The sequence below is a fragment of the Etheostoma cragini genome, chromosome 11 (genome assembly GCF_013103735.1).
Source record: "Etheostoma cragini isolate CJK2018 chromosome 11, CSU_Ecrag_1.0, whole genome shotgun sequence".
Lineage (NCBI taxonomy): Eukaryota > Metazoa > Chordata > Actinopteri > Perciformes > Percidae > Etheostoma > Etheostoma cragini.
In genome coordinates, this window is record NC_048417.1 from 16,485,415 (window position 1) to 16,511,169 (window position 25,755).

Here is a 25,755-nt window from a genome sequence, read left to right on the forward strand (position 1 = left end):
TCACAGAAGCCAATAATTGGAAAATCACAGCCAGTCCGCAAAATTATCCCCAATACAGTAAGGTTATTTTGCTGTGTCTAGCTACAGGTATAGTCTAGCTTCAGAAATGGACAATTGTTATAATCTAAAATAACAGGGGAGAAAGTCTCTCCTCTTTGGCAACAAATTCTGTATTATGAGCATGTAAGTGCAGGGTGAGGATTGCAAATAAGGGGACGGATTATCTAGAACATAATTAGGGTCATAATGACATTTAAAAATACTATTTAATGTTGTTTCGAATTGTATTCATGACGTCATATCCACTGTAGTGACCCATTTGCCTTTCAATAAAACGCGACAACGGTTTCTTAGTAAATTTATTTTAGACAAGTGTAGTAAATTTGGTCTTATTTTTAATTTTTATTTCTTAAATTTTATTTATTTCCTACAACAAAATACAGCCATTTTGTTCCTCTTGTATTCTACTACTTTCTTATAATAAACGACAAATGTAACAACCATCTACCGCACGGTCAAAAAACGTTTGCTTACGTTCAACACCTGAGTGCAGTTACAGTACCTCTTGATTATACTACCTTACATCTAATTGACAAAGAACCACTGCCCCAAATGACAGGAGGTTAAAAACAAACAAAACAAAAACACCAAAAATAGCTCTTACATACACCTTATTAAACCAGAGACCCCTTTGACTGACTGTAAGGGAACAGTTCCCTTACAGTCACTGAAAGGGGAAAAGGAAAGGATAACATTGCTAGTCTGTGCACGCTATATAACCTACTGCACATATATTTAATCTAGCAATATATACACAAAAAGCCATCCCTGTGTATACAGTACATTGCCTTATTGTATTGCCCATTCAATATACACTGACCGAAATTATAAATGCAACTCTGTTGTTTTTGCCCCGATTTTTCATGAGCTGAAGTGAAAGAACTAAGACTTTTTCTGCAGTCCGAATTATCTTATTGTTATTGTATTATCTGATTGTGATTATGTTATATGTAATTGGAATTATCTCGGCAAAGTAGATGTGCTAACTAACACAGATTTTGACAGATTTGTAAATAATATTTGAGAGAAATAAGCCTTTTGTGTACATAGAAAACATCTTTGATCTTTGAGACTGTTTAGCTCATAAAAAATGGGGGCAAGTGTTGCATTTATAATCTTGTTAAGTATATATATATATATATAATGTATGCCAATGTTCTTTGTGCAACAGTTGTAGTATTGTAGTGTAGTGTAGTTAACAGCTACACTATAATACAGTACTGTACAGTAGACCTATACTGTTAGAATTTGACCTGCATGTATAACAGTAGGGCTGCGGTAGCCCATATGGCCCAGTTAAAACCTAATTGTCAATACAATATACCTCTTACTATTCAGAATGGTTTGTATGTGTTTTTTTAATCTAGTATACTATAATCTAGTATAGCTGTATCTTTCTTAGCAGTAGGCTGTCTATGTTAACGTATTTTCTGTCTAATCTTGGAAGTTGGGATAGCTGTATACAAAAAGAATAAAATCTGGATTTTGAATAAATTTGTTACAATTGCATTGTCATATTGTGAATACGTTTACTATATTTATTTTACTATATGTTAACTTATTTCATTAGCATCATTACATGTTGCATTTGATGTTATTGGTGCTTAACCACTTAATTTGTTCGTCTTCTTTTCGCATCTCACAGTCTTCCCTTGGCAGATGGAGTTCGATAATGGAATCAGTTGTGGCATATTTTTTTCGCCGCTTGCGTTTCCATACAATTACAGGATCATAACATAATCACTCTGTATGTTATTGCGCATTTCTGCACATTACTACCGCATAATGACGCTACAGAATCTTTACCTTTGACCTCTACGCATGCGGAGGGAGTTGAGCCAATCGTTTTGCTCGTTATTGAGAGGTGCTCAAGTTTCTCGGAGGCATACCATCTCGTCAACATGGTGAGTACAACCATTTAAAAGAATAGATCATTACTAGAAATGAAAAGTATAACTGTGAAAAGTGAAGGCGTACTTATTGAACGTTTTGGTTAATGCCTGGCTTCTTTTCTTCATGATGCTTGTATAAGGTTGTACGTTCTAAAACACCCCAGGTTAGCATGTCGTGTTAGCGCTGAGCTAAGAAAGCGCCACACACATATCGTCATGGTTCCGACTATGTCCTGGAACTGAAGCTTATTATAAAATAAAGGTAGATACCACTAACATTCAGTTAGCTTCGGTTAGATATAACATTAGGACATTCGTCTCAGTCTATTTTGAAACGTAAACTTAAGGCTGATAAAAGACTTGTTCAGCTAGCTGAATAGTTGGCTAACTAGCTAGCTAAACTCTCACGTTAGCACATACATAAACCATTATTCTACACCAGGGGTTAGACCGAGTCTGTAGTCATTCATTACGAACAGCATTTCACACGGTAGAAGTTAGCTACGTAGCAAATAAGCATTATTCAGATGAGAAGTTTTTATTTTTATAATCCATGTGTGTTTTTAGTGAGAATTAAAGTCAAGTAAAATGGACAAAGACAAACGAAAGTAAACTGTTGTAGAGCCTGTCAACCACAGCTAACACTAGCGTTAAGTTAACGTTAGTAAGGTTCAGATAGCGCTTAACGTTAGCTACATATAACGTTAACTTAATATCCCTGTATGCCCTTAAACCTAGATTAATAGTCCTCTGTAGTGCTTAACGATACAGAGTCACTATATTTGCGTATTTTGGTATACCTTTATAACCATGAATGAGCTTGGCGGCTGTAATAGTCATATTGTCGCATATTTACACCTTATAGGAACAAATAATGTATTGAAAATTTGACGTTTTTCCTTGTGTGGACTGTGGTAGAGACCTGACTCTAACATCCAGATGTGTCCTGTTGCAGCTTGCAAGTTAAGACAATGGTTGGCAAGATACCTTTTGGAATATCAGGTGCTTAGAAGCTGCCAAAAAACCTTGAGAAATTTTAGAGAGCAGATGCATGACCGTGACTTCACTCCCAACACTGACTCTGCTCTTACGAATCAGTGCTTGTGCGCTCAAAAATGTGTGAGGTTTTGACTACACTTCCATATAGGCCTAGGTGCACCAAGCTAAAAACGAATGCAGGTTAATACAACAGCCCTGCAACAAATCATCATGAAGCTTAAGTTGAGCTTTTGTTGAAATCGTTTTAGAGACGTGTTGACTTTTTAAAGGCTAGAGTTAGTAGTGCTGTTGAATTGTTCTGCCTTTTTACTGAAATGCACTTCTTATATTTGGCCCACCCTTCCTTTTATGAAGACTACAATTGTTTAAACTAATAGTGCGGTTTAGGTTGTGCATGCCATGATAATACTTAACTATAGTATTAACTGTAGAATTGTAGCTAGAAAATCTAAACAACATTCTTAATCTTAAGGACATATGTGGAGAAACAGCAGTGGTGGCTTTATTGAATTAAGCATTCTGCTAATTAAGCGTTAAGCCACAGGCTGTTCACTAATTCTGTGTGGTGTTTCTTATTCATCACAGTCTTCATCGGACGCTAATAATGGCCCGAGCCAAGCGCCCCCTTATCCAGGTGTACCGCCCTCAGGGATACCTCCCCCATTTGTAAGTCAGTGACAGATATGATAATTAGCTTTTTACTTCTTGTTGCCAGTCGTCATATAGGGTTGAACTCAGTGGTAAATATGAAGTCTTCTTCATTGATGTTTAATCTAATCTAATGCATCTTTTCTCTTTCTCTCTATATTAATTTGTCTAGATGGGACCACCAGGAATACCGCCTCATTTCCCTCCTATTGGAATGCCCCCTATGGGGCAGCGACCGTCCAGCATGACTCCAATGCCTCCTGGCATAATTCCCCCTGGTATAATGCCACCAATGGGGGCACCACCAATGGGACAGGTGAGCCTTGTAGGAAGCTTGTAGATTTGTCTGTATTTTGTTGGATTTGTTTGTTCTAAGAGCTAAGTGGCCGATGTGTCTTCTGCTCCTCTCATGCCAATATTCATTCTGTTCTGAGTCTTAAGTTAAACTAGGACTTACTACTTCACACATTCCAACACAGCCAAATGAAAAAGATATGGGGCAGATGTTATCATATTAAGAATAAATAAGACATTTGGAGATGCTCTAGAGTGCACAGTCCTCCTTACATTAGGTTAATGTTTTTCAAACTACAGTACTTAAAGAAGAAACTAGTTTTTGTACATAACTGCTACTGAAAAGTGTCTTCCAACTCTGCTGTTAACCATGTGTAGCCTTACAGCATTGAGAAGTGACCCTTAGAACATGTTAGACAATTCTAGTGAACTCATGTGTCATTACTGTTTCGGTTTTATTTGAGTGAAAGCTTTGGATTTACCAAAGTAATAGCCAGGATATTTGAAAGCCGCAACATCAATAAACATGATTAGACTGGGCATGACACATGAACTGTCAAACAAACCTCCAGGTTAGTATAACTTATGCTGAACAACATTCATCACAGACCAACTTCCTGAATCAACTTTGACCTATTGTAGGACGATATAAACAAAAAGTAAAACCTTATTTGTAAGAAACATTAATTTTAACTTACTTGTTTTGTTTAGCACTTCTGCACCGAAGATATATTTAGCATTAAAAACAATATCAGTTGAAGGAAGCTAGAACGCTCATAGTCCTTTTTAAAGAGATACTTCTTAACTGAAGATGCTTGTGCATCATTTAGAACATATACCATTGGATGATTGTATACAGCTAAACTCTGTCTTTTTTTCTTTATTTTCTACAGCAAAAATGGGTCACTTTTAGCAAGCATATGTGGTCCTGTCAGTCTTATAAATAGATGTGGTACTGGGGGGTGTTTGATCAAGGTGCCAGCAACACAAGTCTAAAAAGGTGGTAAGGGGATGTAGTATGGTGTATTTCTTCTTCACAGATCTCAAGCTGTGGCATCACATCATTAAATAAACACAGCAGACTCAGTTCTCGGTTGCACGCAGCCTTTCACACAGACGGCAACACCCTGTCTCACACTCTGTCTCAATACATCTTCCTGCACTGTGTGTTATGGAAATGCCAGATGAATATTTTATGATGCTTCTTTTATTAGATGCCAGGCATGATGCCACCTATGATGCCAGGGATGATGATGCCCCCTCGCATGCCAGCTGCGGCTGTACAACCAACGGGACCGGTAACTCTCCTCTATATCTTTACCATCAGTGCTTTGCTCCAGACTTCTTAAGAATACACTGCAATCTGTGAAATGCTAAGGGAATTATTTACATTGCCAAATTGTAAAAGGGCCGGCTGTGGCTCAGTGGTAGAGGTGGTTCGATCCCCGCCCCTGCATTCATTGTCGAAGTGTCCTTGGGCAAGAAACTAGACCCCGAGTTGCCCCCGGTGCTGCGCATCGGAGTGTGAATGTGTGTGAATGTTTATCTGATGAGCAGGTGGCACCTTGTACGGCAGCCCCGGCCCCAGTGTATGAATGTGTGTGAATGGTGAATGTTTCCTCTAGATGTAAAAGCGCTTTGAGCAGTTATTAAGACTGGAAAAGCGCTATATAAATACAGCACATTTACATTTACATTTCTTTTTTTAACCGCACAATAGACTGAAACAGCTGAGAAAAACTGTGATTACAAGTAAAATAAGCACCTGCGTGCAATATTGCCACTTCTTTGTTTTGGCTTTGATTCGGCTTTGGCTCGCTGTAAATGTAATGAAACACATGAGCCCTTCACTGTTGATCTTCTGTTCCTGAGGGGTAAGCAAGTTATGCAAATTAGCAATCTGATATATTTATTGTATTATATTTATATTTATCCATGCTGCTTTGGAGATCATAAGACCTCTTAATCATCAAGTGTAGTTTTGGATCTTGAGGGTGTGGAGTCTTGTTAGTTTTAAACTAATTAGGAAAGATTTATCAGTTTCTGTGTGTTGTGAATGATGAGTCTGTTTTACCGGCTGGATACATCATTCAGTGATAAAGATATACTAATGGGAACTTTTAATTTTGAGGGGAAAAATCCCTAACAAAATCTGTCTTTTTTCCCACAGCCTGGTGTTGACTTGACAGGTAAGATCCTTGATTTGTCATGTTACTTACGAATCATATTCTTGCATATTTTGTATTGATCAAAAGTACAGCATCTGAATGATTTGTGTTTTTATTCTCACAGCTGCTGCACCTGGTACTGCCGTAAGTGTATCATTTTTGTTTATATGCTGTAATTGCAATTTTCAAATTCAACAATTTAGAGTTCTTAGAGATCATTTGCTCCATACGTTTGTTTTCTGCGTTCTTAATAACTGCAGTCTATCAACATTTCATTTGTTTCTTTGTCCCTGCAGAGCACCACAAATGGATCTCCACAGGAAGAACAGCCAAAGAAGGTTTGTGCACATTTGAAAACAGAAATATAATATTATCTAGGAGCTGCAAGAGCATAATAAATGGAACCAAAGTGGTGCCTTCACTAAAACAAATGATTCATGTGTTTTTTTTTTCTTTGCTTTAGAAGTCCCTGTGGACAGAACACAAATCACTGGATGGGAAGACCTATTTTTACAATACAGAGACCAAGCAATCCACATGGGAGAAACCAGATGATCTCAAATCTCCTGCAGAGGTGCAAACCTTTATCACTTACATACCATGTTTAAAGAAAAACTTTTTATTCTTTTCCGTTCAAATAATGAGGTAAACGTAATTCAGAGACATCCCATTTCCTAAAGTTATGTACACTCCTCTTTCAAGTTTTTTTTTTTTTCCTACTCTTGGCTTGCTCTCACGTAACAGCAAGCCGAGTTTCTGTGATTGGTCCAGACAGGCTATTGCAGTTTTTTTAAGGCTACTGCTGTGTTATCTTTGGACTAGCTACACCTTAAATCAGGGAAAGCTTTAATCTTGCGTACTATTGTTGTTCATATTCCCCTAATTTGGGTCACATTACTTCTGAACCATATCTGGTTAGGTGTTAAGTTATTTGGTTCTGAAGCGTTTATCTGCAATTTTGCTGAAACATGTCTGGTTGTGTAGTATTTGTTTTAGAAGCCTTTATTGGTGATTTTTCACAGTAAAAAGTTCTGCTATGAACTTCGTTGCAGTTAGTCTCAGGTTCTACAGAGTGCTACAACAGCGGAGATTCCACAGACATGCGGAAAAGCTTAAAGAGACAGGCGTACATCCGGAGCAGGGTGAATAAAGGTGCTGCAGCCATTGGCAGTATGAGGGGGAAAAAAGTGTTTTTGGAACATTAAAGCATGTTAACATGTTCCAGTAGAATCACAAAATACAAGAATCTGAAAATGATAGTAAATAATAGGGTTCTTTAACATCTACTTGTAAAATTCCCCCAGGTAACATTTGTCACATAGTCACATCATTTTATCTTTACACAGATAATTTATAGCATAACTTGTACATTGTTTTTATTTAAGTTTTTATCAGGGGCTGTGCACATGAATCAAAATTAATTAAATTGTAAATTTACTAGAATATATTTATATTAATAAGGTCCTAACCTCACACTAGTCATCTTTGGTGCATTGTATCACAAATAAAATATTTTACCTTTTTTTCTCATTTTAGCAAATGCTGTCTAAATGCCCTTGGAAGGAGTACAAGTCAGACACAGGGAAGCCTTATTATTATAACTCTCAGACAAAGGAGTCCAGATGGACAAAGCCCAAAGAGCTGGAGGATCTGGAAGGTAAAGAGCTGCTCTCTGATGATGACAAACCTGTTCTAAGAAAAGCAGTAATGTTTCACAATGAGCCATGCTGCGCTCCTTGGATGATCCTTTAACAGCATCATGAATGGTAGGCTGCTGGCTTGTTTGACAAATAAGGCCACGCATTAGAGGGGGTTTGGTATGTCATTAATGTACAAACACAGGAAGCATAAATAATACAGGAACACAATGTAGCTCAGGCAGTACATTTGTATCTGTGCTGTCTCTTATCTGCAGCATGCTTTGAAATGAAAACAAGTACCCTAACTGCTGTCTCCTTTTGTCTATTCTAGCTATGATCAAAGCAGAGGAGAATGGGTAAGAGCTTCCTGTTTACATTTGGTTACTCTTTACTGCTGCATTATGTATTATTAACAAATACAGCGCTTGTTGAACTTGATTTCTCCCTCTTTGATCAAAAACCTTTTATTTTATTAATATGCTAGTTATTCCATTTCCATGTAGTGACCCTTTACGTTCCAGTCAGCTACATTGTCCTGGTATTCTTCTAATCATGTGTAGTGGTTTTACCCGTCATGGTCTGATTTCAGAACGGCAGAGGCAATGGCTCCTGGCATCACAGCAGCTCCTGCAGTGCAAGCAGATAATACAGCCACTATGGCAACCATGATTGAGGCGGAAACTGCAACAGCAGTCTCAGAGGAACACCTGTCTCAGGCGGCCATGCATCACACAGCTGAGGTCAAGACTGCAGATGCACCTGTGGCTTCCTCAGAGAGCTCAGCCGTCACAGAGGCCACAGCCAGGTAAACAGTTACAGTGAGGAAAATAAGTATTTGAACACCCTGCTCTTTGGCAAGTTCTCCCATTTAGAAATCATGGAGAGATCTTTAATTGTCATCGTAGGTGCGCGTCCACTGTGAGAGACATAATCTAAAAAAAAGTAATCCAGAAATCCCAATGTATGATATTTTTAACTATTTATTTGTGTGATACAGCTGCAAATAAGTATTTGAACACCTGTCTATCAGCTAGAATTCTGACCCTCAAAGACCTGTTAGTCTGCCTTCAAAATGTCCACCTCCACTCCATTTATTATCCTAAATTAGATGTACCTGTTTGAGGTCGTTAGCTGCATAAAGACACCTGTCCACCCCATACAATAAGTAAGAATCCAACTACTAACATGGCCAAGACCAAAGAGCTGTCCAAAGACACTAGAGACAAAATTGTTCACCTCCACAAGGCTGGAAAGGGCTACGGGGAAATTACCAAGAGGCTTGGTGAAAAAGGGTCCACTGTTGGAGCAATCATTAGAAAATGGAAGAAGCTAAACATGACTGTCAATCTCCCTCGGACTGGGGCTCCATGCAAGATCTCACCTCGTGGGGTCTCAATGATCCTAAGAAAAGTGAGAAATCAGCCCAGAACTACACGGGAGGAGCTGGTCAATGACCTGAGAAGAGCTGGGACCACAGTTTCCAAGGTTACTGTTGGTAATACACTAAGATGTCATGGTTTGAAATCATGCATGGCACAAAAGGTTCCCCTTCTTAAACCAGCACATGTCAAGGCCCGTCTTAAGTTCGCCAATGACCATTTGCATGATCCAGAGGAGTCATGGGAGAAAGTCATGTGGTCAGATGAGACCAAAATTGAACCTTTTGGTCATAATTCCACTTACTGTGTTTGGAGGAAGAAGAATGATGAGTACCATCCCAAGAACACCATCCTACTGTGAAGCATGGGGGTGGTAGCATCATGCTTTGGGGGGGGGGGGGGGGGGGGGGGGGGGGGGGGGGTTATGCACATGGGACAGGGCGACTGAACTGTATTAAGGAGAGGATGACCAGGGCCGTGTCTTGCAAGATTTTGGGGAACCATTTCCTTCCCTCAGTTAGAGCATTGAAGATGGGTCGAGGCTGGGTCTTCCAACATGACAATGACCCGAAACACACAGCCGAGAGAACTAAGGAGTGTGTGCAAACCTGGTGAAAAACTACAGGAAACGTTTGACCTCTGTAATTGCCAACAAAGGCTACTGCATCAAATATTAACATTGATTTTCTCAGGTGTTCAAATACTTATTTGCAGCTGTATCATACAAATAATTAGTTAAAAAATCATACATTGTGATTTCTTATTTTATTTTTTTTATGTCTGTCACAGTGACAATTTCAGACTCTTCCATGACTTCTAAGTGGGAGAACTTGCAAAATAGCAGGGTGTTCAAATACTTATTTTCCTCACTGTTCGTTAGATAAAGAGATGGGTACGGTCTCCACTACTAAGTCATGCACCATATACATCGAGCCAAAACCATACTCATAATAGCACTTGGTTTATGTACACTGCACCCTTTAAGCTTAATGTATTAATGGACCAGGTCTATTTTTGTCTTGCATCACCCAGTGTAATAAATGCTCAATGTCTTAAATGCTCCATGCAAACACAGCTAAATGAATGTATAAACATCTTCCTTTGCACTCAGTATTGAAATTACAAAAGAAGAACGTCCAGAAATTCAGAAGAAAACGTACAAATGGAACACGAAAGAGGAGGCCAAGCAGGCTTTCAAAGAGCTTCTAAAGGAGAAGGTGAGTCAGGCTGTCAAATGGTGTTAACATTGCCACACACTGTAGAAGGATGTAGAGGATGTGTTGTCTCTAACAACCTGTAGTGCCTGTTCACGTTACTAGACACTTGGCAAAAAAATCGTTGTTATCTTTTGTAGACATAGATCAAGTAACCATAATGTGCTTTTACTGTTGCTGTGACCAACAACGTGAATACTTCAGACATAATTTAACATGTGCCATCACAGCTACAAAGACTGTAGAGTTAACTGTCATCCCTTGGAGTGGAGCAGTTTGCAATGCAAAATATCATGAAGGTGTCTGTAGTTGTAGTAAGTTCCATTTTGTTATTAAATGAGGCGGCTTTTTTCATCAAACAATATGGGCTTTGATGATTGCGCTGTACACAATTAACCATAGTAGGTCTGTTTTTACTGATGTGTTTACCAGCACATCTTTTGCATTGTGACCGGGATCTAATCCTTGTCCCTCTTGATGAGCCCCTGGAAGGTCTTAGCTCAATTGTTAAGCTTCACCTCCTGTTGCTGTGGATGTTGTTGTGTTGCAAGGCAGCCTAGCACCCCCATTCTGAATGCTGCTATATTTAGGCTCTTTTTAATTTTGTGCACACAGCTCTCTTGTGAGATTGCTTGCTATTTCCTGCAATATCTTAATGGCTCTGTCTTTATGATTAGCTTTATTGGATCAAAGGCACGGGGTTGGCTGGGATTAAGACGGTGAGAGAAAATGACATGCATCAGTGAGTTAGAATAACCGTGACAATTTACAAGACAGAGGCACGTGGTGGAATCAGTTCATAATGGATAAAGGAGTCGCTCCCTGAGAGAGGCAAGTGGCAAAAGGGTGCTTACATAAGTCCTCCGTGGCACTTGTTTAATTTATTGCCTCTCCACACCCCTTAACCAGGCATCTATTAGTAATTAAGAAAATGTGTTGACTTTTAAGAGACAAAGCAGCACAGCTCATTGTTCCTTTGTCTGTCTTGCATGCTTTTTCTAATAAAGGGTATCTGTTTTTTGATTATGTTGGAAATTTCACATGTCAATTTAACTTTACAGTTTAAGTTTAGGCCATCATAACTTTGAATTGTATTCTCTGTTTTTTAGGGTGTGTCATCAAACTCCTCTTGGGAACAGGCTATGAAAATGATTATCAATGATCCTCGCTACAGGTACACTATTCTCCTGGGATTTGTTTATCCCATGCACAATAGGAAGTGATAACAATGTCCATCTGACTTCAAATTCTCACTTTTCCTTGTCAACAAAGCGCACTACCCAAACTGAGTGAGAAGAAACAGGCGTTCAATGCTTATAAAGTCCAAACAGAGAAGGAAGAAAAAGAAGAAGCCAGAATTAAATACAAGGAGTCCAAAGAGACCTTTCAGAGGTTCTTGGAGAACCACGAGAAGATGACATCTACCACCAGATACAAGTAAGTGCTTCAGTGATCTCTGTGTGTGAAGTTTGTTTTCTGTATTGATTCATGGTTCCCTGAATTGTCAATATAGTTATGCAGATGGGATCAGTGAAAGGTCACCTAAAGGTTGTGCGAGCCATCATGCAGTTATAGCACTGTTAGTTTCCTCTTAAACTGCTTATACCCATTAGCTCTGGTCACACTGTTGACATAATGTTGTTTGGTCACAATTTAGTGAATGAGGATGTAAGGAAAATTAGGGCTGCACAATTAATCTAATTTTAATTCCAATTTTAAATGTGTCATTCCGGGGGTTTTTGCAAAGCCAATCTACCGCTCTGTAAACCACTTTCTGATCATGTGCCGGTCAGAGTGGTTCCCTGCACCGCACAGCTTAGTTTCTAGATGAAGGCAGTCACAGACGACAGAGTAACATGAGGAAAATTCTACAACAGATAGACAGTTGGTTATATGTCGGTCACAAGGTTTACCAGTTTACTATTACTAGTAAATAAAATATTTGTCCCGTCTGCGTTGTTTTTCAGACAACAGCAGTGACCGGTGCTAGTTGGCGTCTCTTAGCTCACAGGGCTCTAGGGTTGCTAGGTCACACCGGTGCACCTAATGTCATTGCATCCGCTTCCTCTCCACAAACAAAGCTATGTTGTTTATATCGATATGGTTTAGTTTTGCGTTACATAACCCATTTCTTCTGTAAAGCCGTGCCTGTGTTTGGATCTCTCCTCTTACTTTCTGCGCAGCCCCGCCTCCATTCACTCACTCACAACTCCCCGGCAACAGAGATAGAGCAGCGACAGCGCCGGTCTACACTTGTGACATTTGTCCAAAGTTTCAATTATTATTAACACAGTTATTATTAACACAGCTGAATATTGTTAAGCAAGAGAGGTAAACCTGTATTTGTACCCCTGTTTCCGCTGGTAACTCTGCTACAGAGCCACTGGCCAAAGCATAAAACACAGAAGTTTTTGAATGCAACTAACTTCAGTTTGTAGAATAATAGCGTGTGAGACGGAGCGTGCTGGACCTATCCATAATGAGTCAGCCATAACTCTGTGAGTAGCATATACGCACTCTCTCCCTAGGTCTTTTTTTTTATCAGTTATTGTTGAAAACAAGTAAAGGAGCTTTTACAGAGAGAGGTTTTTATTTTTTTTTATATATATATATATATATATATATATATATATATAATGTCTCTCTCCTAGGCTATTTATTTCAGATAATTTTCATTTACATGCAGCTGTATTTATGTACAACATACAACTTCAACACAAGAGGAATTTAGAACAAATAATCGTGATCTCAATATTGATCAAAATAATCATGAGTGCAGCCCTAAGGAACATCGTGATTTGTTGGTTCTAATGTTAAGACTTATTAGGTTTATATATAATAAAAATACTTGATGTTCTGTTTATTATTCCCTTTCTTGCCATTTTCTAAGAATATCACACATATGACAGAGATGCTAGAACTACAACTAGAAAAAGCATATTTTTTGCTAAATGTGTACTAATTTAGTTCAGGTTTTTTTTCAGGGAATAATCTGTTGTAAGCAGTTACGCATTAGAAGATATGCCTACAACATTTGTAATACTTCAGCTTTGGTCCGTGGTCTTTTGAGAGGTCCAGTCCACCATCTTTGGTCTGGCATTTGTGTAAAAGTCATTGTGACGGACAGAAGGGACGGACTGAACCACTTGTGACCTTGACAACGAGCCAGTTCCTGGGTTTTCCGGACACTAGGGTTGTTGTAGCGACCGGAGCTATAATCTGGGATGGCACCCAAAAGGCAGTTGTTCATGTGTGTCTCTGTCCTTATTTCACTACAGTCAACCACTGCTTCTGAGTATGCTTTTTCTATTTTTATTAACATGTAATGAGTTTTTTATTAACGGTTCACTCTGCTCGCTTGCACCAAGCATTAATGTGGTGCAGATAAATTTGGCCTATGAAATGCTGCCCTCATGTGGGTTATTGTGTAAAAATATGACTTTGTGTGTGTGTGTGTGTTTTTGCCTTCCAGGAAAGCAGAACAGATGTTTAATGAGCTTGAGGTGTGGAGCTGTGTACCAGAGAGGGACCGGCTAGAGATCTATGAAGATGTATTGTTCTACCTTGCTAAGAAAGAGAAGGTTAGGCTTTGTTCTGCAGTTGAGAAAAAACTCTCTGAGTTTCAGTCTGTGAAGAGATTTTCTGTCTGCATGTTTATCATAATGATGTAGAATCATTCAACTTTTAGTCTTTATCTGCCATTATCATAAATTATGTTATTTTAAAGCGCCCATGTTATTTTCCTTTTTGGGCTTTGTGAACACTGGCACAATTACCATCCTGGTTTCCTCCTCTACTAAATGTTTCCAGGAGCAAGCCAAGCAGCTGAGAAAGAGGAACTGGGAAGCTCTGAAGAACATTTTGGACAACATGGCCAACGTCACATACCGCACCACCTGGTCAGAGGCCCAGCAGTACCTGCTGGACAACCCTACCTTTGCAGAGGATGAGGAGCTGCAGAGTATGAGAGCAGAAATTAATGTCTTTATTTAACAACTTTAGTTTGAAACTGATGGTAGAAGTGAGAAGACAAAGTTTCTGCCTCACTCTATGTAAAATGTTCACTACGTTTGGTGTGTAAACCATTCTCAGTTCTCCCCGTTGATAGTGTTTTTCTCTGCTGACAGATATGGACAAAGAGGATGCCCTCATTTGTTTTGAGGAGCATATCCGGGCTCTGGAGAAGGAGGAAGAGGAGGAGAAACAAAAGACTCTTCTCAGGGAGAGAAGACGACAACGCAAGAACAGAGAGGCCTTCCAGGTAAGAGGGCCAAAACAAGTTCACCTCAAAATGTCACCGTGCCAGGGATAGAAACGCTGTCCTAAATGAATGTTCATTTTTTTTGTACTTTCTGTTTTTGTTAAAAAGGTTACAAATTAACTAAATCTAAGTCACAGAAGGGACAAACTGTGCTGAAATAATGTCTTGAAATCATATTGTGTTTTCTCTCAGAAATTCCTGGATGAGCTCCACGATCACGGTCAGCTGCACTCCATGTCTGCCTGGATGGAGATGTACCCGACCCTGAGCTCCGACATCCGATTCGCCAACATGCTGGGCCAGCCGGGTAGGACAGCAGGCCACAGCACAAGCTGCTTCACACGTCCACATGTACTGGATGCTCTGAAACACGTGGATGTGATATGCAGACAACAGAACATGACATGAACACACACATAAAGCATACACAGCCCAGTATTTGAATACTGTATGAACTACAACACTATGCATCAGTGCACACTCATGCATATGTTTTTTTTTTTTTTTACCCCAATTATTTCAGATTAGTTTTGTTTTTGCTTAATTGTTTTTGCATCCCTTTTATGGTCCTACGTTGGACCCTGCTAGTTTAACATTTTTGTTTTTGCAGCATCGTTTGACTTATGCTGTCTATTCTGCAGGTTCCACTCCCCTAGATCTGTTCAAATTCTATGTTGAAGACTTGAAGGCCCGCTACCATGATGAGAAGAGGATCATTAAAGATATTCTCAAGGTAAGATTGTTTCACCTCTGGTGAAAGTCTCATTTATATCTGGTGTAGTGTCATAGGACAAACTGTTCACTTCACATCTGCTGTTTAGTGGGATATTTTATTATTGTATGTCATACAAGTTTTAAATCTCCAGCTTCCCTTGTGCTGCCAGGACAAAGGTTTCCTGGTGGAAGTCAACACTAGCTTTGATGACTTTGGATCTGTGATCAGCTCAGACAAGAGAGCCACCACACTGGATGCAGGAAACATAAAGCTGGCTTTCAACAGTGTAAGTCTCTCTCTCTCTCTCTCTCTCTCTCTCTACACACACACACACACACACACACACACACACACACACACACACACACACACACACACACACACACACACACACACACACACACACACACACTTTTCTTTTGCCTTTTCTCCCACCTTACATTGTTTAGGCTGGTAACAAGAATATTGACTGGAGATCATTTTGTGTAACTTAGCTTAAGGTTTAAGTATTTAAACTGTTAGGTGTTATAGTTAATAGTTAAATTGACTCTTGAGCAAAGTTAATTTGTGTCTTTGTATGTCGGGCTTAAAAACATTTTTTTTGCTTGTTTTTATATTTCCATTGATTATATTTATTAGGTTAACCCATTTTTCAACCTCTTGCTGTGTAGTTACTGGAGAAGGCAGAAGCCCGAGAGAGAGAGCGAGAGAAGGAGGAGGCCAGGAAGATGAAAAGGAAAGAAGCAGCCTTTAAAAACATGCTGAAGCAGGCCACACCACCCCTGGAGCCAGAGACTACATGGGAGGGGGTACGCCTTTCTATGCAATACGTAGTAGCTTGTCTATTCTGTTTTGATTGTGCTAAGTATCATGTTATTTTACTTTGTGATGATTTCAGATCAGGGAGAGATTTTTAAAAGAATCTGCTTTTGAAGACGTGACTCTGGAGTCCGAGAGGAAAAGGATATTCAAAGACTTCATGCATGTCTTGGAGGTGAGTCTTTTAGGACAGTGGAAACGGGCCAAATGTATCACTCATGATGACAAAGGTGATGTTGTTAAACATGGTATGTCTTCTTTTTTTTAAAAGCATGAGTGCCAACATCACCACTCCAAGACTAAGAAGCACTCAAAGAAGTCTAAGAAGCACCACAGGAAACGATCCCGCTCTCGATCGGTTAGTAGTCCAGAGCATTGTGCTTAGACAAGGCAACGAGCTGCAGGCAAACAATTTAGCCGTTAATTATCTACAACAATACCTTTGCCTCTATCACAATACTCCATTTCATGCCTGGTTAATCTCTTGAGTTACTCCACTCTGTTTTGACAGGGCTCAGAGTCTGAGGATGAGGAATACCACAAGAAGAAAAAGAGGTCACCGTCCAAATCTCCTTCCGAACGCTCATCAAGTGGAGAATCTGGTAAGTGGCTTCCAAATCTTAGATCTAAATATCATTGCATATAGAAAAAGGGCAGCACTATTGACATTTATTAATATTTTCTGCCTGTAACCAGAGAGAAGCTATAAAAAATCCAAGAAGCACAAGAAGAAGGGCAAGAAGAGACGCCACAAGTCTGTGAGTAAACAGAAAGACCTCCAAACACAGAACCAGTGAATGAGAGCGCGTCCAAACGTTTGACTGGTGCTGTACCTTTATTGTATTTTTGTATGTATAATCTGAATGTGCATGTTGTATTGGTATGTGCACTGATGGTACAATTTGACAACCAGGCATCCCCAGACTCCGACACTGAGAAGAAAGGAAGGGAGCGTGATGGAAAGCGTGAAAAGGACTTAGAGAAAGATAAAGAGAACGACAAGTCTCGGGGGAAATCTCGCTCAGACTCCAAACAGAAGTCTCCTAAAAGAAAAGCGGCAAAAGAGGAGGTTGGTTTTCTAAGTTCCATAACGGTAGAACTTACAGGTTGTGTTGTGAAAACTTGGTGACTCCCTTTCATATTTACACAAGTCAAGTTTCCTTCGTCATTGTTGATATTTTAGTGAGTCTTTGTTTTGTGTCTTACGGTCAGGGCGGCTGGGATACATCAGGCAGTGAGCTGAGTGAGGGAGAGCTGGAGAAAAGGAGAAGAACTTTACTGGAACAGCTGGATGCACCTTGATGTTCACTTCTGCTGCCCTTTTATTGTATTTGTACACTCAAACATGCATTCCCCTCTGTGCTCATCTGACTGCACTGGACGGACAACACCGTTCTCTGGTAGTCATGGGAATGTGCAACGCTGAGCTTACACACTTATTTGGTGACTAATTTGATATCGGGAAACTGATCAGCTAATCAACCTTCAAATTTTAGGTTGTATTTTTGTTGCCTTTTGTTAGCATTTTTTTAGTTGATTGTAGTTGTACATGTTTTCCATTGCCAATAATTTTTATATTCAATTAAAAGTCTTTTTAGTCACACTGACTGTCTTTCACCTGGAAAAGTAGCGCAAGCAGAAGACATCATTTCTGGACAACATATCTTTCATTATCTCTGGACACGTTCTGAGGTAATGAAACTATTTTTGATTTGGTCCATTTTAACTGCAGATGTAGTCTCGAGGAATGATTCAAATAAGTTTTAACTGGAGCATCTGTTAAAATTTATATACAGTACTGTAGTGATATAAAATAAAATACTGTTTCAATGGATTACGTCTGTAATTGGATACTTTAGGAGATCAATACGGTTTTACTCATGGTAGGTGTGAAATGTCAACATTACACACTGCCAGTTTATTAGGAACACTCATACTAATGCAGGCTCACACAACCGTCCTGTGGTAAAAAGCTTGTAGTCAGTGGAATTAGCCCAAGTATCAGTCATGTATTGGTAGCTCTGTCAATTCTTAACCATTATGTCTGTTTGGTGAAGAGAAGAAAAAGAAATCCAAGATAAGGGTTTTATATTTAATGTAAATAGTTTATTTTAACCATTCGTTGTAAATCTCATATCAACTAATTCAGAAAAAAAACTTGTTATGTTGTAATAAGCATAAACTGCCTAAAATACATTTCTGGTGGAAGTAAAAAACAAAATACATGCCAGTATTATCCAGTTAAGGAAATGTCACAATTACAGAAGTTGATGGATTAGGAGATGAATGGCAGCATGTGCTTTAGTGGAAAGAATTACAGGAGGGCGCATCACCAAGCCACAAATCCAGCTAGTCACAGGTCAACTAATAGAAATTAGTTCAATTATATACAACGTGTATGATTAGGAGTATAGATTTGTTCAAACATTCCAAACAATTGCAAATCAGATGATGTTTCTGGAGCTGGCTTTGATGCACATGTGACGCACCCACAAGCAAAGTCAGCTTCCTGCATCACCATGAGTCTATTAGGATGTAACACGACTGTCGGTTCTGGCTGCATTTGGCTTAATTAAATATACAAAAAATGGAAAACAAAAACTATAAGTTAAAATAACATTCAAGCTGTATAACACAAGGCAATGAAAACTTTTGTTTAAACAATATGTACAATATTAACCATCTGGTAATGTGAATTAAGTAAAAAAAAAAAAAAGAAAAAAAGTATGTTGCAAAATATCTGTACATTTAGGAAACTTTTGTTTTGCCAGGTTTCTGATCACCATGGACACGTTAAATGAAAACATGAGCTTAAAGCAATCCTTTCAGTGGTTAAATACTATACATAAAAATTACAATTAAATGGGTAGACGCAGTAGCCTGGAATATGACTAATGTGTAAAAAAAAAATGGGTTGACGGAGATGAAAACCTTATATCCAGTTGGGTTCAGTATCTTTCATGCAGTTTTTACATTTGGTAGAAAATGGTTTTTATGTTGTTTTACAGGCTCGTTGGCTAGTAATTTGTTCCCAGACACCAGACAAACTGCTCTGTTGCTACAGAAATGCAACATTTTAAATGGACGGTACAGTTTTATGTGAGCAGACGGCCTACTTCTACGGGTGGAGGGCTACAATGTCAGACTTTATTCATTGACTGAAATAACCAGTTATGGAAGAGAAGTCAGCATGGAGAGAGCCCTGGTATATACAATTCACATTAGCCCAGTCTACTTTTGAAATGGGTTTGTCTTTTCTGTTCATTCCTCATCATCCTTAAAACTTACTTTAATACAAATATAGATATTTAATTACTTTTCTGATCACCTTCGTGCCTGAACGTCAGCCCTATTAGTCAAAGTTGAAAAACCTCAGATTCAAAAAGGGCAAGTTGAGCACGTTTGTATAACAAGAGGAATGAAAAAGAGCACCGGATTATATCGAGATACAACTGTCAAACGCTCCAAGATGTAATACTTGTAACAGCTAAAGGGAACGTGTCCCATACATTCTACATTATGTTTCCAAGGAAGTATCTCTTCACGTGGCTCTTAAGGCCACCACAAGTCCAGTTTAACACATCTTCAAATTAAAACCTGGTCAAATTGTATTGCTTGAAGTGGGGAATACTAAAGTCATCAGACAAACAGAAGACAGTGTGACATTAGCCCACAAGTTCAGGCACTTGGTTTCTGAATCAACTTTTCAGACACTTTAAATGCAGTCCAATACAGCTCCCGGTCCTTCATGGTGAAAAGCTGCTTCTATACCACAAACATGGAATAACGTGTATTCCTATTGTATGTAAAATGTATACACACACGCATCGCTATGGTAAGTACACTCGTCACCTTTCACTTACCATCCTTCACTCTGCATCCAACCTCCTGTCTCTCCCTCTCTTACACATCCTCAGTATCTTCAGTCCCCAACAGCACATGCTCTATCTTCCCTCGTCACATCATCACTTCACCGTTGTTCACCGGCCGCAGGTTCTGATCATCAAAGCGTCTCCTGACGCTCCTCCGCACAGCATCTGCTCGCCTGTAAGGCTGATTCCTCAAATCTGAAGAGGGAAGAAGGAGTCGGATGGGGGGGTTTTGGGGGGGGATAAAAGAGCTGTCAGTCATCTTGTTGAGGTGTTTTGACGAGCTCACATGCTCAGAGTGCTGGCAGCCTGTCTTTTCAAAGCAGCATGAGTTCTACGCAGAAAAAAAGCCTCACAGCTCAGCTGTCTCTTGGTATTACCGACTGAGACAAGCCACAGGGTTTTGACTGGAGTAGAAAAACGTCCATGCATCTTGTGAAACCAAAATGCAAATTACCCATAAAAAAAAAAGAGTGACTAAAGTACTGAAAAGAGTATCTTTTTTTATCGTTAGACATTGATATGTACTGTTATGAAGGCGATATGAGGAGAGAACAGAGGGAGAGGTAGGTCTATACTGAATGAGAAGAACGAAATAGGAAGGAAGGTAATAAAGAGATGCTTGCCAGGTTTGGGACACATCCACCACTACAGGTGTGCTACTGGAGGAGTTCCTTACCCTCGAGTAGACATTGGGAAATTTAGTTATATTATTCTTCTTTAGGGCTAGATGAAGAGAAGACAAAATGGAGGTTAAAAATGGAGGAGCAGGAGGCTGACCAGAGCATGTCAGCCTGACATATTTACACTGGCTTTGCTAAGAGAGCACTGCGCGAGCAAAGCAAAGTGGCAGCAGGCTGCATGGAGAAAAGGGCCAGAGGAGGGTCAGGGCATGAGTGGAGACAGAGCTGGAGGCTGGAGTGGAAGATCTTATTTTTTCTGTGTTATAAACTCAGACTGCTTTGCGGAGTGGCTACCAGCGGGACAGAAAAGGAGCTTCTAAGTTGTAAACTTCCAATACAGTGCAATTGTAAACTGAAATAAACAAATTTGAACACAGCAGGATTGTTACATTCACCAGCACCTTGACCAAAACACCAACCAAAGCATGCGTGCAGCCAGGGAAACAACTAATGATTGGGTTACCCTCAAACAGGTGTAAACAACCTGGCTGCATGTTAGTAGCACACAATTAGATTACAACTGCAAAGACAGACTACTGCAATGTTAAGTGATTATTCATATGTTGATGTCATGCAGGATATTAGTGAGCTTGCGAAACCACAGAGTCATGACAGCTAGGTGACCTGTCAGCAGGCGACAGGAGCAGGCACGGCAAATGGGCTGAATGGGAGAGCAGGGATGCATTGTGGGAAAGCATTTGTGATGAAGCAATCATTATACAAGAAGCTGTATTAGCAGCAGTAATGATATGTGATAAACACACACACACACACATTCATTTTTCATTAAGACATTGGATGAAACACAAAGCAAAATTATAATGCCACAAGCACTTACACAATCATGTAATCAGCCATACCTGCCGTGTAGATGACGACTGAAGCTTCACTACATTAAATTAAATCATTAAATTAGAATCCAATGATAAACCCTAACGTTTTCGATGCATGAGTCAGCCATCTGTCACCACTAGGTGGCAGCACGCAGCTTAACGTTTCTGCTCCAGTACTTGATGAGAAGAAATACGCTCTTCACCAATTTTAAACTCCTCTCAGTGCACATAAGAGCATAATCTTGGAGATCTGCGATCTTCTGTGACATTATGATATGCCATGGTTAATTAAATAATAGTAATAAATAAGAGCGTTACACTTCATGCAGGTGGAAAACAGTTACACCAACACCAAGTCATGCTAAGAAGGGAGAAAACGTGAACACACACACAAACGTACGCTCAGGCGTGTGTGCAAAAACCATAAGGTGGACAATGTTCACACGCACGGGTCCGAAAGTGTGAGGGTTGAGTGTGGTGGTTAAAAGAAGGAGGAAAGTGTGAAAAGGCATGCAAGATTGGAGGAAAGAGAGAGACATAAAGAAGATAACGTTTTTGTTTCAGCAACCTTAGAGCAGAGAGACAGTTCTACAAGCTTAGTAATGGTACTCGTCATTGAGGGCGGGCTCGCAGAAGAACCGAGAGCCTCGTTTGGCTGTGCGGGCGGTAAAGGGCACTGTCTTCAGCACTGCATTGAGAACAAGGACAACAGCCAGGACAAGACAAGACAAACACAGTATAAGAAAAGCAGACTCCTAAAGGGGTTTAGCACTGGTTAGCGCTATGCAAATATACAACAACAGTATCAGGAGGGGCCAGGGCGAAAGATTGTTTAAAAATAAATTCTAGCAGTTAATCTACTGAAGGGCCTGACAAAATCGTTATGGCTTTGCTTATTAGAAACAGCAAAGTTATATTGTTACAGAAATCTGAATGAAAATTGTCAGGACTTAAACACTAGAAGCGCATTTACAGTATTACTTTGGCAAGTGGTGGAAAAAATAAACCTTTAAAAAAGAACCTTTACTACTAATAAAAGTAGCAATACCTCAGTGTAAAAATACTCCATTACATGTAAAATCAGTCAAAAGTACATATTGACAACAAAATGTACAACTCGTACTGAGGAAAAACCCTAATTATGCAGACCAGTTGTATATTATCACATATTATATTATTGTACGGTTAATACTAATGCATTAACTATTTAAGTAGCATTCCACTGCTGTAGCTGGAGATGATTGTAACTACTTTAAAAAGAACCCAAACAGTATATAATATATTACAATGCACTCTAGTAACTTATCATTTTTGTCTGAAAATCCTATTTTTCAAAGTAAATTGTAACTAGGCTCATATTGGCTAATATTCTCTAATTATAGAGGGACATCAGTGTGAATCTTGACTAGTAAGTACAAAAATATTTTTCAGATGTAAAATGTACCACTCACAGTGGTTAACAAAAACAGATTTAAGGGATCACTATCAAGACTGTTTGAACGTCAAGTGTTTATGGGCCACAGTAACCATCGAGGCCAAAATATATGTACGTAGTGGAGTAAAAGTACAATTTTTGCATTTGAGCTGAAGTTTTATAGGCATATCATTATATATAATGTAAAACTACACTTAAGTACAGCACTTAAGTAAATTCCACCACTGCCCTTTGCAAGTTTAATCGCCCTTAATATTCTAAAGGAACTAGTCATAACCAGGCCCAGTCTACATACAGATGGTGTTACAAAGCAATGACAAAGCAGATAAGATAAGCAATGATAAATCACATTTGAGTTGAATGTCACTGGATTAGCTGGACAGTCAGTGCATGTTTGTACTCATCAGGTTAAACCTTTAGTTCTCAAACATCTGACAGCTTCATTTTGAAAGAGCCAAAGTCATTGGGTTAGTTGGTTTAGATTCCCTTTGTTAATGACTGAATGTATAGCATTGAAGACGACCTCCATGCAGAGCGCCCTGTACTCTGTGTGTGTGTGTGTGAGTGTGTGTGTGTGTGAGTGTGTGTGTGTGTGTGTGTGTGTGCGTGTCAGCGTGTCGAGAGACTTTAGCCAGGCCAAGGTGACGTTACCCGTGATGATGTCCTCAATCGCTCCATCTTTGCCTTCGTAGACGTGGCGACTGTCTTTCACCTGTTTCTTCCTGAGCTCCTGGATCAACTCTTGCTGCTGCCGTTTGTTCTTATGAGGTGACTGAGGGGACACACACACACACACACACACACACACACTATCATTCATCAAGTCGTACTCTCAGTCATGAGTCCAGCATCATCAACAAAGCATTCTCCCTCTCGAAATTTCTTTAATCTAAAATATGCTTTTGCTACACACATCTCTTTGTGCATGCGTGAGTTAATTGAACCATTTAGGAAGTAGAACTGCTGATCCTGAGTCGATGTGATTAGGCTCAGCAGGGTGCCAGACTGTAGAACCAGATATAACTACACTCGGCAGCCACTCGGTGCTCTGCTTATCCTGTGATCAGGAGTCTAGGAGGACGGGAGGAAGAAGTGGAAAGGGGAGAACGTGGAACCGGCTAACTCATCACCATGATCCACTGTAGCCTCCAGCCTTACAAACTAGGGAGGAGGGTATAGAGAGGGAGGGGATGGGGGAAAAGGAGGGGGAGTGGTGACTTACCTTCTGGTCTTCCTCCATCATGGCCTCCTGTTCTAGAAGTTTCTCCATCAAAATCTGCTCTGCTCTCTTTTTTTGCTCATTGTCTTCTTCTGCTTGCTGAGGACATTACATAGGCATGTCATTTAGGTACAAGTTGTGTTAATATACTGCTGTTTACCATAGAGAAAACTGTGCTGATGACATGATATCACTCACTCAAAACATACAATGGTTTCACCACATGCTACAGCCAGCTGAGATTCTATTTTAGTACCATGAAATGTGATGAAGGAAGTCATTAACGTGGTTTGAAGTAGTTAAGGATTGTTCTAAACAGAGTTGACACATAGCAGCTGTGAGAGACAAACGGCTGAAAACAGTCAAGACGCTGTGAAGTGCAGTAAAACATTGTGATGAGTTTATGGTTTGAAGTGGTTCTGTAGTACATACTTCTTAACCTGGCAATGGTATCAGTGAAATTATTTTAACCGCGTTTTGGTATAGAAGGAAACACAGTGCACTTGTGATTACACTAGAGGGCATATTGATGTCTACATACTAAGGACACACACACACACACACACACACACACACCTCTTTGTAACTCCACACTAACCTTCCCCAGACGTGATTTAAAGGGGAACTCCACCAGTTCTACACATAATTTTGATTTAAATAAAACTTGTGTGAAGCCTTTTTTGGCGCCAGAGGAAGCTGCGAGAAAGATAAATGGACATGAGGCAGCGTTGGTTGGGGCTACAAGGGACTACTTGTTTAAAAATGAAACAAATCTGGGGGGTTTGGAGTTAGAAAGAAGTGAGCTAGTCGATGTGATTAGGCTCACCCTGTAGCCCACTCCTCATCTCTGCATTGAGGCCAGCGTCTCGAGGCTACATTAGAATCTCTGACTAAACTCTCTGAATCTCCGACTAAACCTTTGTTAGTCGTGTGGCATCCATGCAGAAAAATGCTTGGAATACAAAAAGACGATATCTAAGGTTCTGCTGCATTGATTTTTATCCTTTTTGTAAAAACTGTCCCATCATGAGTCCAATGTTACAGATCTATGCTTTATCAGTGGGGTACTCCTTTAAGTCTAGAGTCTAATCAGCCTGGGAGGTGTGTTTTTGTTTGACTGCTTTTGTGTGATTGTGTGAGGGATGATTATGCAACTCACCCTGTAAGCCCTCACAAATCGCACAAACACAGGGAAGAAGACAGAGGGTGGCGTTGTTTTAGAGTTCTCCCCGAAAAACTTCACTGCCTCGTCAAAGGCATCCTTTTCAAAGACAGACAGTGGACTTACTTAGAAAACACTTATTTTACCTCATTTAAACCCTGTCACAACAACAGAGATTACAAAAATCAAAGCATTGGAGCAACTGCAAAGAAATAAGTGCTCATGTTACCTGTGCAATCTTGGCATCATCCTGCAGCTTCTTCAACTTGTTCTCGTTGTGTGCGATGAAGTCTTTGAGCATGGTGTTGTGGCCGTGCATGCTGTACTCTCTTTTGGTCAGTTCCATTCCTCTCTGCAGCTCCTTAACATCCAGCAGGACGTTCTCCAACGACACTGGAAACAAGAGCGGACGTATGAGTAAGCATGCAACCCTGCACTGAACTGTGAAAAGTCAGATAAGAATGT

At 39.8% G+C, this 25,755-nt stretch overlaps 2 protein-coding genes across 24 annotated transcripts in view; one reads left to right on the top strand and one right to left on the bottom strand.

Moving 5' to 3' along the window:
* The first annotated feature begins 1,858 nt into the window (after nt 1–1,858).
* On the top strand, nt 1,859–17,923 carry prpf40a (PRP40 pre-mRNA processing factor 40 homolog A). Of its 2 annotated transcripts, XM_034886531.1 has the most exons (27): nt 1,860–1,964; nt 3,537–3,617; nt 3,772–3,915; nt 5,108–5,191; nt 6,064–6,082; nt 6,186–6,205; nt 6,358–6,399; nt 6,525–6,635; nt 7,598–7,718; nt 8,033–8,057; nt 8,291–8,506; nt 10,192–10,297; nt 11,404–11,468; nt 11,567–11,731; nt 13,767–13,875; nt 14,105–14,255; nt 14,422–14,555; nt 14,748–14,862; nt 15,197–15,288; nt 15,440–15,556; nt 15,942–16,079; nt 16,169–16,264; nt 16,361–16,447; nt 16,601–16,691; nt 16,786–16,847; nt 17,003–17,158; nt 17,302–17,923. In XM_034886531.1, exons 1-27 carry the CDS (start codon nt 1,962–1,964, stop codon nt 17,389–17,391), a joined length of 2,640 nt encoding a protein of 879 aa, XP_034742422.1. In that variant the 5' UTR covers nt 1,860–1,961; the 3' UTR covers nt 17,392–17,923. The 2 variants fall into 2 exon arrangements, with proteins under 2 accessions (XP_034742424.1, XP_034742422.1); XM_034886533.1 differs by lacking the exon at nt 3,537–3,617 and having other exon boundaries at nt 1,859–1,964.
* A 548-nt stretch (nt 17,924–18,471) lies between these two features.
* fmnl2a (formin-like 2a) overlaps nt 18,472–25,755 on the bottom strand; it is a 46,830-nt gene continuing 39,546 nt past the window's right edge. For 4 of the 22 annotated variants that reach the window (XM_034886504.1, XM_034886512.1, XM_034886508.1 and 1 more), the window contains 5 exons: nt 25,520–25,683; nt 25,288–25,389; nt 24,132–24,227; nt 23,561–23,681; nt 18,472–20,156 (listed from right to left, as the gene is read on the bottom strand). In XM_034886504.1, coding sequence (XP_034742395.1) covers nt 20,047–20,156; nt 23,561–23,681; nt 24,132–24,227; nt 25,288–25,389; nt 25,520–25,683 — 593 coding nt within the window. In that variant the 3' untranslated portion in view covers nt 18,472–20,046. The other 18 variants (XM_034886498.1, XM_034886497.1, XM_034886501.1 and 15 more) reach the window with 11 other exon arrangements.

Coding starts and splice junctions, on each gene's coding strand:
- prpf40a (XM_034886531.1), top strand. Junction 14,256..14,421: donor AGAGGATGAGGAGCTGCAGA/GTATGAGAGCAG, acceptor CTCTGCTGACAG/ATATGGACAAAGAGGATGCC. Junction 17,159..17,301: donor GAAAAGCGGCAAAAGAGGAG/GTTGGTTTTCTA, acceptor TCTTACGGTCAG/GGCGGCTGGGATACATCAGG.